General features: G+C 34.1%; 1 protein-coding gene across 5 annotated transcripts in view; it reads right to left on the bottom strand.

Annotated features, from left to right (window-relative positions):
• Nucleotides 1–19,931, bottom strand: part of MIA2 (MIA SH3 domain ER export factor 2) — an 86,276-nt gene that overhangs the window by 40,840 nt on the left and 25,505 nt on the right. For all 5 annotated transcript variants that reach the window (XM_037503236.2, XM_037503237.2, XM_037503240.2 and 2 more), the window contains 9 exons: nt 13,182–13,313; nt 10,389–10,410; nt 9,935–10,023; nt 7,890–7,961; nt 5,308–5,418; nt 4,634–4,705; nt 3,681–3,785; nt 2,855–2,977; nt 1,264–1,366 (listed from right to left, as the gene is read on the bottom strand). In XM_037503236.2, coding sequence (XP_037359133.1) covers nt 1,264–1,366; nt 2,855–2,977; nt 3,681–3,785; nt 4,634–4,705; nt 5,308–5,418; nt 7,890–7,961; nt 9,935–10,023; nt 10,389–10,410; nt 13,182–13,313 — 829 coding nt within the window. The remainder of the gene's footprint in view (nt 1–1,263; nt 1,367–2,854; nt 2,978–3,680; nt 3,786–4,633; nt 4,706–5,307; nt 5,419–7,889; nt 7,962–9,934; nt 10,024–10,388; nt 10,411–13,181; nt 13,314–19,931) is intronic.

Below are 19,931 nucleotides of genomic sequence, written 5' to 3'. Positions count from 1 at the left end.
AGTGGGATTATACTCCAAATTAAAATAACATTAAGCAAGCATGAGTTTTCTCATTAGGGGAAAAAAATCATTCTTATAAATACAAGTGAAAAAACAGAAACAAATCTAGAGGTGTATACCTTGGAAATATAATTTTCTTCTAACATGCTAATGCCATGATCGAAGAAAATGTTGTTAAACCACACCTTCTCCTCCTTTACACACACACACACACACACACACACACATATGTATGCATGTATTCATTATGCATGGGATGGAGAGAGAAAAGAGTAAGGACAAAAGCCAGAACAACTACCCTTGGGAGAAGCTGTATGAATGATACAGGAGACCTCTCTTTATACTTCTTTTGTCACTTCCTGTGAATGTATAATTATGTCAAAATAAAAAGCCTTTCTTTTTAAGTCAAAAGAATTGGTTTGACAATATAGTGAGTGACTATAGTGAATATAACTTTTGCCACAGTTTCTGAAATACAATTAGCAAGAGCAATAACAATTTGGGATGGCCAAGACTAAGCTACTATAAACTGTCATCTCAACCATCTATGAATAACTAAAGCAAAAAGAAAGTACCCTAAGGTATTTCTTTTTTTTTTTAAGATTTTTTTTTAATTTATACAATAACTGGGGTACAGGCCCGAGGTGTTGGAGGGTAAGAGGATTTGCCAGAGACAGAGTGGGGAGCAGAACAGGCAGATGGACTGAAAACACTGTTCAGGAGAGCAGCGGGCGAAACAGGAGAGGTCTGCTGTGCCATGCGGGACTCTCCCTAGCCGGCCAAGAATCAAAACCGCGCTGCAGAGGCTGTGGACAGCTTCACAGCGTGGTGTTCAACCCGCTGCACCACCGGGGAGGCCCCAGGTATTTCTTTAAATAATACTCATTTTTAAAACTTTTTACCCAACCATTTGATTAACTTTATACAGAGGAAAACAGACCCAGAAATGATTATGATGTAATGTGAAAACTGCTATAATGCAGATATATAAAATCATAAAAAGGAAGTACAATATATAAAAATAATGGGGAGGAAAGAGGCTCTAAGTCTGAGAAGCAGGATTTACTAAAAAGTGGTACTCCAACTGACACTTAACTATATGGAACAATGAGAAAGGAACAAGTAGTAGAGACAGATGGACAAGATGTGTCAAAGCACAGTGTATAAAGAACATGGTGCACGTGGGGAGCTAAAAGGAAATACAAGAACCAGTCATCACTTTCAGCAAGAAGTTGATTTCTGATTTAACACTTAAGTACGTACCATTTTCTAATTCATTGTTCATTTCTAAGTTATCATCATCTGTTATGTCTTCTCCAAGCACAGTAGCCCAGTCTTTCATCTTTAGCAAGCGTTCAGTAAGGGACTAGACATTAAGCAAAGGGCAGGAAAAAGAAAAGGTAATGCCTTATGCTAACAGCTTTACAACTTCTGAATATACAGTTTAAAAATCAATGCACATGGGTAACAGTACTGAGCTCTTATTATCTACCTGAAAAACTATAACATTTATTGACTATTAAACTCTGTAACTTAAAAACCAAAACTGGTTATTTCTAACCAAACATAATACTTGGTAATACCCATTTTTGCTAAGTATATCATATTACTATAAAGTAACAAATTTTTTTTTTATATGACATTCCTCACATGCCACAAATAAGCATGGTCATTAACATGAACTAAATTTTCTGTAAAGTCAAACAATCAGCAAATGAAGTACATGATATATGAAAAGATCACATTTCACAGACTTGATATATTCAAGTAAACTAGCTGAGGAGGTTCAATTGACATAAAGAAAAAGAACTAACAAAAAGAATCTGAATTGGAACATTACAAGTTTTCCAACAATACTTTTTGAATTTTCTTGAATAAAGGAAGATTTTTGGAGCAATAGAGATCATAAAATGACTGTGCCATGTATTTCTGTGGAAGGACCCACCTAAAAACCCATCTGCTCTACGATTTCCACCCTTCGATCTCCTCCCTCTTGAGAGTTCCAGGCACAAATAACACGGCCTACAGCTTTGAGTAGAGCTTGAGATTAGCACCTCATTCTTGTTCTGTTTAGAAAGAATCCCAAGTCCTTTAGTAAAGTAATTGTGGGAGGAAGAAAACAAATGCCAACTTCTGAATACGACTCCTAAAAACTAGAATCTTGAAAACATTCTTAGAAGTGACTAGCAAAAATGTTTAACTTTCAAGAGGACAACATTCATTTCACTGTGTAGATAACAGAATGTTAGTTCTACATCTTAGTACCTGATAAACACATTTGAGTATCTGCAGCCTGACAGCATAATATTTAAAAGAAAAAGGGATGGGGGAGAAGGAACTAGGAAAAAGTCAACAAGTCCTAAAAGCACTATCAATTATTTCACTACTTTTAGAGTAGTTTTAGTTAATTTATTTCTTTAGAAGTATTCATCTTTCGGAAGGTACACATACTTAGCTAATCTAGGTAATAAATATATTAGGTCAATACATATAACTTCATCTGTCCAATTTCTAAATCTTTTACAACCTCTTATCAACAGATACAGAGGGTAGTCCAAAGATAAAAGGGAAAACCCAATGTTCTTTTTCTCTCTTATTAAAATACCTAGGCTAAAAATACAGAACAGGGGATACATGGACTCTCAATACATATACTGCAAATTTACAAGTCCTCATGGAGCATTTGGCATCATGGGTGATGATGACAGCACAAATTAGAATGTTTGTCCCAAAAGTACACATTCTCAAATTTGGCCAATTATCAAAATAAAAAATGCTAAAAACAAAACTTCAAATTTCAGAATTAGTATAAAATTCTAGCTCACACATCACTAAAACCAACAGGGCCATTTACCTTTATCTGATTTTCTTTATCATAAAGAACTTGTTCCACATCTACTTTGGAGACTTCAAATGCTATTTTCTGTTTATTAAGTTCACTCACTTGTTCTTTCCATTCTTCAACTTCTTGTAAAAACTAAAATTCAAATCCCACAAAAAAAAAAGCAACTCATATTATCATATTTATGTGTAGATATATTTATTTAGATATTTAGATATATCATTAATTGATATTATACAATTCATTGTTTTGTTGAGAAAGGAGGGTAGGAGGAGTAGAAAGTGGAAAGAGAGGGCAGACTCCTTTCTAAAAACTTTCAAAATAGGAATAATATAAAATAACATACTTCGACATTCTTCGACTGATTTACTTAATAAATTTATATCAAATAAAATGTTGCCTGATATAGACATATCTGTTAGATTTGATCATCTTACCATTCCTTATATTCCACACACAATATGCCACACCTTACTTACGTTAAAAAAAAAATTTTAAATCATGTGCCACTTTATAGTTAAATTAACTAAGCTTCAGAAATACCATTAATCTAGGACATATCAAATTTTGTATAATCTTTTACTGTATATACTTTTACATGAGAGAAAAGACTTTCTAAATATGATACAAAAGATTGATATAAAAGACAGATTTGACTATACAATGCTTTAAAGCTTTTCAAATCACACTTTGTATCTATCCTATACAAAAGAAACAACAAAAGACATATAGGAGGTTATCCTGTTGTCCTGTTGTGGGGTGGGGGGAGCCTTCTCTTGCCCCTGGTCTGGGTCACTCATGAGTATGCCCAGGACAATGAAGGATCTACAATACAAACCTGTTGCTGTGTTTCCTGAAGTTGGGAATTTTCATTCATTCCATCTTTTATAGCTATCTTAAGTCGTTCTTCATTCATTTGAAATATTTTTAAGGTTGTTTTGGCCTAAGTGAAAAAACAATGTATTAAATTTATAACAACTTAATATAATGCAATAGCTTTTTTTATACATACTTTCTAAAACATGGAATAAACAAAGTCAAAAGCTTTGATTTTATTATAGAGAAGCAGTACAGTGTAGCAGAAAAAAGGCTAACCCAGAATCAAGATCTAGCCATGGTTTTGCCACTAATTTGCCATGTGATCTTGGACAACTGCTTTAATATTTTGTAACCTTCCATGTACTATGTAGCAAATCTTATTAACTGGGTGCTATATCTGCCTTACCAGAATGTAAACTCCATGAGGGTTTTCCTATTTTATCCAAGCAAAGTTAAGTGCCATTGTCATACCTTCAAAAGTGACCAGTACATAGAAATAATTCAATAAAAACTTGTCCCATGAAAATGTGAATTTTCCTGAAGTACCTTGTATAATATATATATATTTAACCACTAAATCACAAATTCTATTTTATCTTATTCCTTAATTTAAATGTAATCATAAAATGGGCCTCCCTGGTGGCACAAGGGTCCCAGCGCTATCAAGCTACCAACAGTCACTGCAGCATCAGTTCAATTCCCTTATCCCCAACCAGGGAGCTAACCCACATGGCACCACAGACCTCTCCTGTCTTGCCCACTGCTCCCCTCAGCAGTGTGTTTCAGCAGATCTTCCTGTTCTGCTCCCCACTGTCTCTAGTGAATCTTCTCACTCCCCGTACCTCTGGCCTATACCCCACTTCTTGTATGCAAAAATAAAAAATGATAATAATAAAAAGATCTACTTAAAAATAAATGTAACTGTAAAAATCATTTTAAAAAGCAACACACCTATACACTAATTCAACTTACTTCAGCTACTTGTGATTTGAGGGATTTTGATTCATCTTCTAGGGATTGTATCTTTTGGGAAATATCCACCATCTAGAAAGACAGCATCAATAAACAAACAAGTATTTACTAAACTCCAGTTTCCAAGATGCCATATATATTAGACATGCTGTTCATCTACTATTTTGCTTCAAAAGCGAGGGCTCAAATTAGGACACCTTCTCAGCTATATGCTTTAAGGGATTTTATATGAAAGTTACACAGTATTTCATCTCTGTTTTTCAGTGTTTCATAACTTGTAAGTCATGTAGGTTAAAACATGGTAAGTCCACTTAACATCACATCTTACTAAATAAATTCACTCACTTTCATAAAATCTTAAAGTCAGATTTTAAAATAAAATGACTAAGGAAAGTTAAAATGTACTTGACATATCTTTTGAAAAATAAAAAAGATCTACTATGTGATTAGTCAACATAAATTATGTGAGCTACTTCTATAGGGCATACAGAAAATTTCTTTAAGAATCTGCAAGAAATTTAATATGGTAATGGAGCCAGTGAATTTGAAAAAGTTTACTCTCCACTTTATGCTGGATTTTTGCAGCCTATGTAATACTCTAATCATCATATTATTCATTTTTTAAAACCCAGTAACTTTCTTTCTTATCGTTTCCTCAAATACAAAATCCTTACCAATTTGTCTTGTTCAGAATGTTTTAACTTCTCTTCCTCTAACTCTTTTTCTAGAGAAAGTATTTCATCTTCAAGTTCAGATTTAGAACTGTTCAACTTTTCGTACATTGCCTAAAAGAAGAAGTCAACTTTGTAAGACAGATATAGGAACTTTTGGTTAGGGTAAATCAGATGAGTATGATCTAGCACATATGCCGTAATTTAAATAAGCTTATTTTTTAGATTTGCTCATTTTTATAACATTAAAACAATAGCCATTCTAGCAAGGGTTAAGAAAATCTTTTCTACAAAGAGTGATTGAGTAAATATTTTAGGCCTGCAGACCATGCAGTGGTCCAAATACATAAATAAATAAGCGTGGCTGTATTCCAATAAAATTTTATTTACAAAAACAGGTGGAAAACCCACTGAATAGAGCTTACCATCCACTGCTCTAAAGTATTATAAAGGAAAAAATGAGAAATAAGCCCAATTTAATATAGACAACAAGAAATAAACTTAATCAAGATTGCTTCATAGTAACATTGTAACTGAATTAAGGCATTTATGTGACCTTTTTAATTAAAAATGATTTATTAGATTTTAAAATAGATTCCAATTGGATTTTAAAAACTATGAAAACATACCTCTGACATTTGTGATCCTTCAATAAACTTGTTTGAAAAAATAAAACAAACCAAAAGATTCAAAGAATTTAGTGCAGGCCAAAATAAGAGCATAACAAATACATACTGTATATAATGTGGTTTTAAAAAGCATGGATATGTATTTCCCCTAATGTAACTACTTAAAATATACAAATTCTGTATGACTCAAAATTACTGTTATTTTGACTTTAATTAGATTCAATCACCAAATTTTTAAAAATTGTATCACATTACATTTATATTAAAATTTTGAAACTAATCTTGAAAATAGTAGATACTTGTAAAACTTACTAAACTACAGAAAAAAATTTCAAAATATTTTTTTTCAAAGTAAAAATACAACTAATTTTACTGGTTGTAATATAAATTCAATGCTTTGAGGACAAACTGGTGCTTTATTTTACCCACAACACTACCAAATCTGAATAAATATCTTTGCTCTCCAGTTTTTGCTCTTTCATTACCATGTCTAATGTCTTCTAAAGTCTTTTCTTTTAATGAAACTAATAAATTTATACTGAAACAGTAGTTAAAACCGAGGGTCAAATAAAATATAACTATTTTAACAAGCTCTTGAAGATATTTAAAGGTAATGAAGGAAAAGAAAATAGTTACAAGAAATGCACTTCAGGGCCTCCCTGGTGGCTCAAGGGGTTAAGCACTGCACTATGAAGCAATCTGCAACCTCTGCAGCATGAGTTCAATCCCCGACTGGCCAGGGAGCAACCCATATGGCACAGCAGACCTCTCCTGGCTCACCGGCTGCTCCCCTCAGCAGTGTACTTCGGTCAATCTGCCTGTTTTGTTCCCCACTCTGTCTCTGGTGAATCCTCTCACCCTCCGCATCTCTGGCCTGTACCACAGCTCTTGTATGCATAAATAAATAAATCTTAAAAAAGAAATGCACTTCACTTGGAATACAATCTATAACTCCTGTTGGATTAGGAAATCCTGAATTATGACACAGACTTTCTAATGATTACACACACAAGTGACAGAGAACTGCCAACCAGGACTGATAGAACACGTATACCAAAGGTACAAGGTCCATTCTTTCCTACTTTAATATTAAGCAGAAACAGGCTTCCTCTCTTGTGACTACTACACTTTTTACAATATTTCAATCTCTAACAGTAGTAAGACATTCTCATTACTTACCCAAATCTGATATAGCTTATCTACATGAATACTCATCACAAGTCCTTCCTTACTATTAACCAGTTCATACCAGGTTTGGAGAGTCAACTATGTACATATCGCTTCCAAATTCCACATTCAGTGATATGCTGGTACTTTGAAATTGGTCACAGTGGGTGTATTTACACAACAGAAATCAGTGAATGTTACAAATAAGAACTCCTGCTTTTCAGAGAGCCAGTTGATAAAGAACATTTACCAGCACATCACTGTTTACAATATAAATCTCTGGTCTAATTCTAGTCAGTTTCTAACATACTGGAGATGAAGTAAAGGCAAGTACTGCCATAATGTACATATATCTTTGCCAACAATTCCTCAACAAATGAAAGTGAATCCTATTTCTCCTTCCCAGAGCAAACAGAGTAATACAAAGGAAAGGTCACCTAATATAGTTTACACAAACAAAAACTTCTATGTGGCCCTAGATTCTAATGAACTGAATATGCCTCACTCAAAATAAATTAGCAACTGAAGCTGAAAATTTTGAAATGTTTTATGCTATATGCTAATGCTATATTCCAAATATTTTTTTCTTTAAATTTCACATCCAGGCACATTTTTCAGATTTCCTTTGAAATAGTTTCTTTTTGATTTTTTTTGTTATTTTTTTATTTTATATTTTTTACATTGTTCTTCATTTTTTTACAATGTGAGAGGATACATTACTTTCAATGTTTACATTACTTAGTAAGAATCTTTTCCCCATCTATTATAATTACACTCTTATGTTTTTACCTCCAAGGTTTGGGCATCTGTTGACTCTTTCTCAAAGTCAGCATCCTTTACAGATGACTCTAAGCCGTTATACTGAAAAGAAAACAATATTAAGTAAAAACTCTGTATAGGCCTCCCTGGTGGCCCAAGGGGTAAGTCTCAGCATTACGAAACTGATTACTAGTCACTGCAGCATGGGTTCCACCCCCAGCAAGGGAGCTACCCACATGGCACAGCAGACCTCTCCTATCTTGCCTGCTGCTCCCCTCAGCAGTGTATTTCAGTAGATCTGCCTGTTCTCTTTCCCACTCTGTCTCTGGTGAATCTTCTAACCCCTCGGGCATATCTGGCCTACACCCCAGCTCTTATATGCATAAATAAAATAAATCTTTTTAAAAAAAATTCTATATAATTTTCTCTTTTATAGGTACTCTGTCTCTTTAGTAGACAGAATCCACTTCATATGTAGATTTAGCTTGGCTTTAAGTTCTTCAAATATGATGGTCACTCTAACAAAGTGAGGGCAGTTAACTTATCGTAACATACACCGTGTGCAACAAATACATCTTGCGCAACTAGAGCTTCACCCTTAAGACTTAAAGGTCTGTACAAAGTCTACATATTTATTGAAAAGAAATGTATACTAACTGATTACCAGAATTTGTACTTCTAATTCAAGTCATTCAACAAAGTTAAGGAGGAAATAAAAAATTTTCAAAAGATAAAGAGACTAATGAAGAACAATGCTTTAAAAAGGACAATGAAACATACAATGATACAAGGTTTGGAAAAACACACTTGCTTCAATGTTCAAAAAAAGGGATTAAGTGGAAGACAAGGCTGTATGGATCAAGTTTCTCACTAAGTACAAGAGAAGAGGGCCTCTCTGGTGGCGCAAGGGGTTAAGCACCGCACTTTGAAGCAATCCAAAGCCTCTGCAGCATGATATCAATCCCCAGCTGGCCAGGGAGCAACCCACATGGCGCAGCAGACCCTTCCTGGCTCACCTACTGCTCCCCTCAGCAGTGTATTTCAGTCAGTCTGCCAGTTCTGCTCTCCACTCTGTCTCTGGTGAATCTTCTCACACACACACAACCCCCCCGCCCCAACCCCGGCATCTCTGGCTTGTACCCCAGCTCTTGTATGCATAAATAAATAAATCTTTAGAAAAAAAAAAAGAATAAGAGAAGAGTTGGACAAAAATACCAAGAACAGAATATGCCTAAAGGTCTCAGAGGGCTATCAATAGAGTAAAAATTTATCACAGAAAAGGGAATACTCAAAATTCAAGTTCAGCATTTGACATTTCCTTTACCCTCAAAGGTAGAGGGTAACAGGGAGCCAAGAAGACAAAACCTGGATTTTAGAACCTGTTGAATATAAAGAGGCACAGAGCACATACTGTTTTATCCCATTTAAGTGATTTATCCAGAATAAGAAAATGTACATCCAGCATAGATGAACCTTGATTACATTATGCTATGTGAAAAAAGACCAACCACAAAGGACAATATAGTATGATCACATTTATGTGAAATGGAATCCAGAATACACAAGTTCATAGAAAAACAAAACAGGTAAATTGTCTAGGGCTTGGGAGTGGGGGAGACTGGGTGCAGGGCGACAGCTAAAGGACACAAGGGTTTTTTTTAGGATAATGAAAATGTTTGAGAATTGTGGTGATAGATACACAATTCCATGAATATATTGAAAGACATTCATTTGTATAATTTAAATGTATGTGAATTATATCCCAACAAAGCTGTAAAAGAAAAACTGCTATATACAACAGTTGCAAAAACCATCAAACTCAAGGAAATAAACCTAAGAAAAGACATGTAAAACCTCAGCATAAAAAAGCTACAATACTGAGAGAAATTTTTAAAGACGATAGACAATGGGTAAGAACTTGGTATTATAAAAATGTCAATTCTCTCCAAATTCATCTACATAGTGAAAACAATTCCAGCGAAATTCCTAGCAGTATATATGCATGCATGTATGTGTAAACTGATGAACTGATTTTAATTCTAGCATGAAGATTAACAATTTCAAACTTCCCTTACCTCTTTTTGGACAAGGCTCAATTTTTCAAGTAGTTTACATTTTTCTTCAATTAGTGTAGAAAGTTCTACAGCAAGCTTTTTCTCTCTTCCTATAAAGAAGTTAGTATTATCATGTGCAAATTGTTTTAAGTTTTAAAATTACAAGCAACAGGGCCTCCCTTGTGGCACAAGGGGTTAAGACACAATCTATGAAGCCATCCGTAGCCACTGCAGCACGAGTTCGATCCTCTGCCAGGGAGCAACTCACATGGTGCAGCAGACCTCTCCTAGCTTGCCCGCTGCTCCCCTCAGCAGTGTATTTCACTCAATTTGCCTATTCTGCTCCCCACTCTGTCTCTGGTGAATCCTCTCACCCCCCATACCTCTGGCCTGTACCCCAGTTCTTCTATGCATAAATAAATAAACCTTTAAAAAAAACTACAAGCAACAATGAAATCTAATATAAAGAACTTACCCATATAAAATCGGCTTCTAACCTGTAGAAACAAATTTTTAATAGAAATTACATTAAAACAAATATACATTCAAGTGCATCTAATTTATTTAATTTCTATTTCCATCTTAATATTAATGGATTTCTTACTGCCTTAGTATGAATGTTAGCCAAAAGAGTTCTATTTTCAATGAAAAAAATGTTATACATTAAAATCTCCCTATTGGAGATTCATCTTGGACATTATAAAAGTTTATTAAAGGCTTAAAGATACTTCTTTAATTTCATTTTACCCATTGTTCTTTAAACACATTTGATCCTAAAACAAAACTTCAGGAAGTCTCTATTATCATCTGCCCTAGTGCTAATACCCAAAATAACAGTTTGAGGAATGTTACCATAGGGTCATAGATCTAAACTGATATAAAGAACAAACAAAACCTTTTCCTTCTTTAACTTCTCAAATAATGAAGGAAAATTCCATTTACAAGGGGATCAGGCATAGAGCTATGGGAAATGAGCAAAGAGAAAAACCAGGAACTTAAATCAACTATAGAAGATGTATGGGAATAAAATTAAAATTCAGAGACAAAATTTAAAAGCCATAGGATAGTAGAATGGGTATAGATGAGGAATACATCAGTTAACTGAAAGATCAGATAAAGGAACTATCTCAAAAGACAATGGGAAATCATTTGGAAAAATTTAACAGATGTGACATCCTGAAGTAGAAAGGCCAACATCTAAAACACAGCAGCCACAAAAAGAAAAATATACAAAGTGCAGAATAAATTTCCAATAGAAGATTGAATTTATGGATTCCAAACCCTCGTATACTATTAGTGGTAATATAAAGTGTGCAGTCATTATGGAAAACAGTATAGAGATTGCTCAAAAAATTAAGAAATGAAATACCATATGATCCAGCAATTCCTCTTCGTGTATTTATGCAAAGAATATGAATACACTAACTTGAAGAGCTAAAGGCACACCTATGTTCACCACATTTTCACAATAGCCAAGAGATGGATACAACCAAAGTGTCCATATACAGATGAATGGATAAAGATGAGGTGGATATACACACAATAGAATAATTTTTTTTTAATAAAATCCTGAAACAACATGGAAAGATCTAGAAGGTATTATGCTTACTGAAGTAAGTTAGATCAAGAAAGATAAACACCATATGATTTTACCTCATGACATACATAAAGAAATAAATGAAAGAACTAAATAAAACAAAAATAAACTTTCAAACTATAAGTGGCTAGTAAAAGGGAGGGAGGAAAACGAAGTAGATAAATCGGCTAAAAGGAGTCAAATGTATGCTGATGGATTGAAACTAGAATTCTGATAGCAAACACCTAACACCTAAAATGTTATAAATCAGTATAACTTGAAAAAGATTCCAGAAGATCCTAAAAGAGGAATAAGAAAAAGGAAATTCAAATATAAACATATTATTTTGAAATAAGACTATCAAAAGATTCTAAAGCTACCATAGAGAACAGATCACTTATGATTAAGAATCACACTGACATTAGACTTTTTCCATAAGTAACATTATTAAACGGACTGAGAACTATGGGTATAAAGTATTAAAAGGATATAATATTGGACCTATACTGATTATTTCAAACAAATTATCATTCCAATGTGAGGGCTTATTTCAAATACCATCAAGTATTCAAAATAAAGTCTCAGGTGATTTGCCACACAAAGCCCAACACTAAAAACAATCTTATTCAAATATGGGAAGAATTAGATTCAGGAGACCTTCCAAGAGACATGTCACTAAGGGTGATCAAATACTTTGGTAAGCTTTGTTGTGATCCTCAAAGGTTAAGAAAAAAGTTAAGAAAAAAGATAAGGAGAAATAGATCAAAAATTCTAGATTATACCAACATCATGTGCATCAAAAGTGAAAAAGCATGGAAAATGAGAGTATACTAACAATCTTCTTAGGAAGACTTACTTATCAATGTAGAAGAAACTTAAAAGAAACATAAAAACAAATTAATAAATTAAACTAGAAGAAACTAATCGAAAAACCCTCAATAATCAATAGTCATAATATATAAAAAGTGGGACCTTTACATACCCTATGTCCCAGTAATCTCTCTCCCAATAAGTCCCAAGAAAAACTTACAAATATACAACAGGAGACATGTAAGAATATACACAGCGGCACTATTTGTAATTGAAAAACAACCCAAATGCACAAGACCATACAATCTATAAAGTGTAATAATCTAGAGAAAACAAAATGGAAAAAATTATAGGCTCATCCAAATATTCAAAACATAACACAGTCATGACATCAAGTAAAATTACAATTTTAAAGACTATATGTAGATATGACCCAAAAAGATATTTTTTAACCCATAAAATAATCAACACAGAATCCAAAAGAGGGTTAACCTCCACTTCAGGGAGACAGAGGGATTAAAAATGAGAAAGGATCTCCTAAACATAAATGATAGTCAACATTTTTAATTCCAGGTTGGGTAGTATATTCACAGATTATCTATACTGTTAAAAAGAAACACAGACCCCCCAACACCAAATAAAAAATGAAAGCAGGGCTTTAGTATTAGTGGGAAATATTTCTACCAAGAAGTTTTTATAAAATTTTATGCTTAAAAAAAATTCCTCTAAATCTATTTTCAGTTTCTCATGGATACATATTAACATGGGTAACCCATCTAACTACAACCTACCATTTCCTTAAAATAAAAGATATGTTTCTCACATTACTTGTTCAAACTGAAAACATGAATATTCTCTCAGAATATTGTATTGATTACTCACTGATCGAAAACTTCTCCATAAAAACAAGAGAACAGCAAACAATCCAACAAAAGTTGCACATATCACCAATTCCCATGGAAAACCATAGGGAGTAGGACCTGGCCTCATATCTTCAGGCAAAGCTGCAACAACCTTCAAGAAAAAGAAAATTAACTTTAAAAAATGAACTTTCATCACTGCAAAGGAAAAAAATCAACCTACAAAATAGGAGAAAATATTTGCAAATCACTTATATTATAAACAGTTAATATTCAAAACACATTAAAATCTCAAACAACTCAATAACCAAAAAAAATTTTTTCAATTAAAAATATGGACAGAATAACTGAAAAAATACTTTTCCAAAGTCGACATACTGATGGCCAGATACATGAAAAGAGGTTTAACATTATTAAATCAGAGATGTGCAAATTAAAACTACAATAAGATATCACCTTATTCTTGTTAAAAGTTATTATCAAAAAGACAACAAATGAGAGGCCTCCCTGGTGGCACAGGGGTTAAAGTCTTGGCACTGTCAAGCTATTGTAGCCACTGTGTCATCAGTTCGCTCCCTGGGCAGGGAGCTAACCTACATGGCACAGCAGACCTCTCCTGTCTTGCCTGCTGCTCCCCTCAGCAGCGTATTTCAGTAGATCTGCCTGTTCTGCTCCCCACTCTGTCTCTGGTGAATCCTTTCACCCCTCACACCTCTGTCCTACACCCTAGTTCTTGTATGCATGAATAAAAATAATTTTTAAAAAAAAAGACAACAAATGGTGAAAACATGAAGAAATGAGAACCTGGAGCATAAATTAATGCAGTCAATATGGAAAACTGCATAGAGGTTCCTCAAAATATAAAACAAACTACCCCATGATACAACAATTCTACTTTTAGGTATTTATCTGAAGAAAACAAAAAGACTAACTGAAAAGATATCTGCACCTCCATGTTTACTGCAGCAATATTTGCAATCGCCAAGATACAGAAACAACAGATAAATGAATAAATAAATCTGCCAACAGATAAATGAATAAAGAGCATGGTGTGTATATGTATGGAATGGAATATTACTTGACCATGAAAAAGGAAATTGGGACGCTTGTGACAATATCATCAGACCTTGGACCTTAAGGACATTATACTAACTGAGATAAGTCTAAGAAAGACAAATACCTTATGACCTCTCATATGTGGATTCTTTAAAAAACAAAAATACTGAGCTCATAAAAGATTGATGATTCTCAGAGGTGGGGATGTGGGCAAAATGTGTTAAAAAGTGTCCACTTTAAATTTCCAGTTATAAAATAAATAAATCCTAGGGATAATGTATAATATGGTGACAGCAGTTTATAATATTGTATTGAATATTTCAAAGTTGCTACAAAAATAAATTATTTAGGACCTCCCCTGCTGGCGCAGCGGTTGAGCGCTGGGCTGCAAAGCTGCCCGCAGCCTCTGCAGCTCCAGTTCGATCCCTGGCCGCAGGCAAGGGTCCCACATGGAGCCACAGACCTCTCCTGCCACGCCCACTGCTCCCTTCAGCAGTATCTTTGCTCCGTCTGCCTGCTCTGCTCCCTGCTCTGGCTCTGGTGAATTCTCTCACCCTTCCGCGCTTCTGACTGTACCCAGCGCTTGTATAAATAAATAAATAAATCTTAAAAAAAAAAGTAAATTATTTAAAGTTCTTATCACAAGAAAAAAAATTCTAACTATGCCCAGTGACTACCACCTTTTAAGGTAATTATTTCACAATATATACACGTATTAGGTCATTATATTGTAGACCTGAAATTAATGTTATATGTCAATTTTATGCCTCAATTACAAAGTAAATAAAATTTGCTTTTGATTAAAAGTGTTGCAATAGACTAAATGTTGGTATCCTCTCAAAATTCATGTTGAAAACTCATCCCCAATGTGATGGAATTTGGAAGTGAGGCCTTGGGGAGTATTTGGGTCATGAGAGTGGAATCCTCATGTATAGGATTAATGCCTTTATGAAAAACACCCCAGAGTATTACCTTGACCCTCCACCACGTGAGATTATGAACAGAAGACCAAGAAGCTGCCCTAGTCAGACACCAGATGAATGGTCATTGTTTAAGCCAACCATCTATACTATGTGACAGTGGCCCAAACACACTTAGACACAAACCTAAGAACAAGTTTATGTATATACATGATAAACCTTTGCATGAGATGTGCTGCCAGACTATTCAAATGCCAAAGAAAATATATCAGAACATATTTTTCTGGCAACTTTCTACCACTATTACCAAATGATGAAGAATAGCAGTACAGTGTATACAATTACTTCAATCAAAGTGAAATTCTATACGGGTGTCAGAGTCTTTTAGGATGAGAATAAGAGAGAAGGCCAAAGAAAGGTCAAAATAAGTTAAGTTCAGGTACTCTTATCCCAATTTCAACCAGTTTAGGTTTTATTTATTGTATATAGCAGGTTCCCTTAGGGGAAGGGGAGATAGTTGGAACCGTAACTTTAAAAATGCTTAAAAACACAACAGAGTTTTAGATTTAGAAATTGAATCCCTCTACTATCCCTCTGGATTTCTTCTCTTATCTATAATGGAAATAATGCTATTTGAACATACAGAGCAAGCACACAATAAAGTAACTAACCCTTCAATATTATTCCTCCTCTTCCTATTACCCCGGTAACCTTGGCCTTTCCACAATACTTCTCTCCTAGCAGGTCTGCAGCACAAAACAGCTTAAAGCTTTTGCAGCTACTTCTGTATTTCATCTTTCTCTAGGTCAGCTCATTATTCATCCTAACCCCATGGAGAGATTCTTTATTACCAGGACCCAGATATAACTCAATCATATAGAAAGGAGAAAAGCAGAGGAAAGATGGGGAAGAAAAATGCCCTGTTAAGAATCCAAAGTCTGTTCAGGTTTGATTCTTTCCAGGGTTGAATCCAAAATCTCTAAGAAACAGTTCCCCTTTTAGGTGCTTTCTATCAAGAAAACACCCTTAACTGTCTATTCTCTCCTCCAAAATTTTTTTTCATAACCCTATCCATATAAGTCCTTCCATATTATATCTGCAGTTCACTAACCTGTATTAAACAGGACCTGGCTGGTGGCACAGGGGTTAAGCACCCCACTATAAAGCAATATGCAGCCTCTGCAGCACGAGTTTGATCCCCGGCCCACTGCTCCCCTCAGCAGTGTACTTCGGTCAATCTACCTGTTCTGTTCCCCACTCTGTCTCTGGTGAATCCTCTCACCCCCCCCCCACACCTCTGGCCTGTACCCCAGCTCTCATATGCATAAATAAAAAAATCTTTAAAAACAAAAAACCCTGTATTAAATAAAGCTGATTACACCTCTTGTAAAAAAAAAAAAATACATACACACACACACACATATAGCCTTTACCCTCATCACTTTTTTTCCTATATTAACCCAGTTAACAGTTCACAGAAATGCTGCATCACTAGTCAATCAATAATAATAATATTATTATTATTTCTGGTTAAGAAAAAAGGGCATTCAATACACAATAATGGGGAGAAAAGTTTTCATTACCATTTACATATTCTCTAAGCATCTTATTTAAGCTATTTCAAACCATAAAATGAACATTACTTAAAAAAACTTAGTCAGTATGATTTCTTTACAATACCACAGCACTTTAAGGGACAATTCTAAAAGCTGCTCTCAAATCAAACATGCAATTATGTTCAATACAGTAATATTGCGTACATTTAATACAGTAATATTGCTTACATTAAATAGCATTTTGTCAGCCCTTGAATTTTAAATGGAGATGTTAAATTATAGGTTAAAGCCTTGAACTGGTTATGCAGTGAACAAGAAAATGAAGCCCACTCTCTCCCCATTTATTGAACATTTTACTGGAGAGTCTAGCAAATACAGTTACACAAGATAAAGAAATAAAAGGCACCCAGACTAGAAATAATGAAATAAAACTATCTCCTTTTGAAAATGATATAATCTTATATAAAGAAAATCCTAAATAATCCACACACCAAAAAAAAAAAAAAAAACAAAAACAAAACTACTGAAACTAATAAACAAATCTGATAAAGTTGCACAATACAAATACAGGGGGAAAAAAATCACATTTCTATACAACAGAAACAAGCAACATGAAATTAAATTAACATTTCTACTTATAATTGCTTCAAAAAATAAAATACTTTGGAATAAATTTAATAAAGAACAAACATTATACTCTGAAAACTACATAACAATTTTCTAAGAAATTAAAGAATATCTTAAAAAATGAAGACCCATATTCATAACCTGGAAGCCTTATTATCAAAATGGCAATCCTCCTCAAATTGATCTAAGAGTTAATGTAACCCCTATCAAAATTCAAATTGCCTCTTGTAAAAAAGTGGAAAATCTGATCCTAAAATTCATAAGGAAATGTGAGGGTACCCAAATAGCCAAAACTATATTAAAAAAGAACACTGCTGAAGAATTCACGCTTCCCAATTTCCAAGCTTACTACAAAGCTATATAATAAGCTAGACAGTTTGGCAATGGCCTAAGAACAGACTTACAGGCAAAAAGAAAAGAAATGAACATACAGAAATAAATTCTTAAATTTATGGTCAGTTGATTTTAAACAGTGGTATCAAAACAAATCAATGGTCAAAGAACAGTCTTTTCAACAAAAGGTACTAGGAAAAGTAGACATCCACCTGCAAAGGAATGAATCTGGACCCATACTTTATTTTATATTTAAAAATTAATTCCAATGGATCACAGGCCTTAATATAAGACCTACAACTCTTAGAAGGAAATACAGGTGTAAAATTTGTGACCTTATTTTAACCAATAGTTTCTTAGACATGACACCAAAACCACAAGAAAACAAAGAAATAAACTGGATTTCACCAAAAATTAAAAACCTCAGATTGCTTCAAAGTACACCACCAAGAAAGTTAAAAGATAACCCACAGAATGGGAAAAAATATATGCAAATCAAACATCTGATAAGGGTTAAATATAGTGGATATGTAAAAAACTCCTAAGAAACAGCAAGGAAACAAATAATCCAAACTTTTAAATGGGCAAAAGAATTGAATAGGAATTTCTCCAAATATACAGATATATAAATGGCAAATAAACACATGTACAAATGCTCAATATCTTTAGTCTTTAGGGAAAGGCCATCAAAACCACAATAAAACATCACTGTTTCTAAAAAAAGTAAACTGTTAAAGAGGATGTGGAAAATTAAACTCTCAAACTGCTGGAAGGAATGTAAAAAGATGTAGCCTCTATGGAACAAAATTTAGCAGCTTCTCAAAAAGTTAAACATTCCGTAAACATGATCCAGTAATTCCACTTCCAGGTATACACCCAAGAGATCAAAAACATTCATTAAAAAAGGAAAAAAACTTGCTCAAGAAAGTAGATATCAGCATTACTCATAATTGCCAAAAAGTGGAACCATACAAATATTTGATAACTATGGATAGTCAAAATGTGGTAGGTATTCCCATATAATGGAGTATTTTTCACTCATAAAAAAGGAATTAAGTACTATTAAATATCATAAAATGTACAAATTTTAAAAAGCAAGTTAAGTAAAAGACCACACATACACAAAGAGCCACATACTGTATGATTCCATTTACATGAAATGGCCAGAATAGACAAATTCACAGAGACAGAAAGTAGGTTAGTGATTGTCAAGAGATGAGGAAAGAATTGGGACTGATGAAGTTTCTTTTCGGATGACGAAAATGTTCTCAAGTGGTGGTGATGATTTCACAATATAGTGAATATGCAAAAAAATTACTCAACTGGACACTTTAAAAGAGTAGATTTATATTTGTGAATTACATCTAATAAAAAATGAAGTAAATAATACTGAAATTGAAAACCAGACCAGTATTGCACCATCCTAGCCCTAGGCCAGTCTGTGAGTGTACTGACATTCAGCAAAAAAACATCAATCACATGAAGATGTTGTTAGTCCGGCAACCTTTCTCCATGTCTCTCTCCATTAACAGTTCTAAGACCACTAAGTTTTGATTATTGCGTTTTCAGTGAAGAAAGGGAAATGTGGGCAAACTGAAATGATCTCTCATATCACAATATGCTTTTCTTCCCATTATAAACCCATTCTCTGTGAAGGGATAGGCTACTGTAACCAGAAACCTGGGAGTTATTCAAGTTTCCTTCTCTCTCATCCTTCTCATCCAATCAATAAAATCCTACCCATTTTAGCTCTTAGTTACCAAGTATTACCTCATTCAGTACCCTCTTCTCCAACTCTACTACACCGTTATCTCTGCCCTACGCCCTGCTTCTAGTTTGGTTTTCTTTACATCTAACCTACATGCTACTATTAGGAACATCTATATAAACTAATAGAATTAACCACTGAAATTTTTCAATGGCTCTCCAGCATTTACAGCACCTGAAACCTACTTATGCCTCCAGGCAGCATCACTGCATATCAATCCCTCAACTTACTCTACACTGTAGTAACAGCTTCTAGTTCACTATACATACCATGCTGTTTCAAGCCTCCTGTGCTTAACCCATTTGCTCAGTACACAAAGGCTAACCAAAATAATCAAAAAATGTAATCTCTCCCACCCCTCAATTTCTCTAGCAGTTTTTTATGTATGCTTCCCTAAGCAATTCATCAGTTTCTACTTTGCACTATTTTTTGTCGTCTTTCTCCCTTAACAGACAGAATGATACCATTAGCCTAAACTATGTCTCAGTCCTTTTAGAATCTCCACAGACTAT

This window comes from Talpa occidentalis, unplaced genomic scaffold (genome assembly GCF_014898055.3).
Source record: "Talpa occidentalis isolate TD23 unplaced genomic scaffold, MPIMG_talOcc4v2.1 talOcc4.11, whole genome shotgun sequence".
NCBI classification, from domain to species: Eukaryota; Metazoa; Chordata; class Mammalia; order Eulipotyphla; family Talpidae; genus Talpa; species Talpa occidentalis.
Note: the sequence above shows the minus strand (reverse complement) of the source record. Positions and strands in the feature narration are given on the sequence as shown.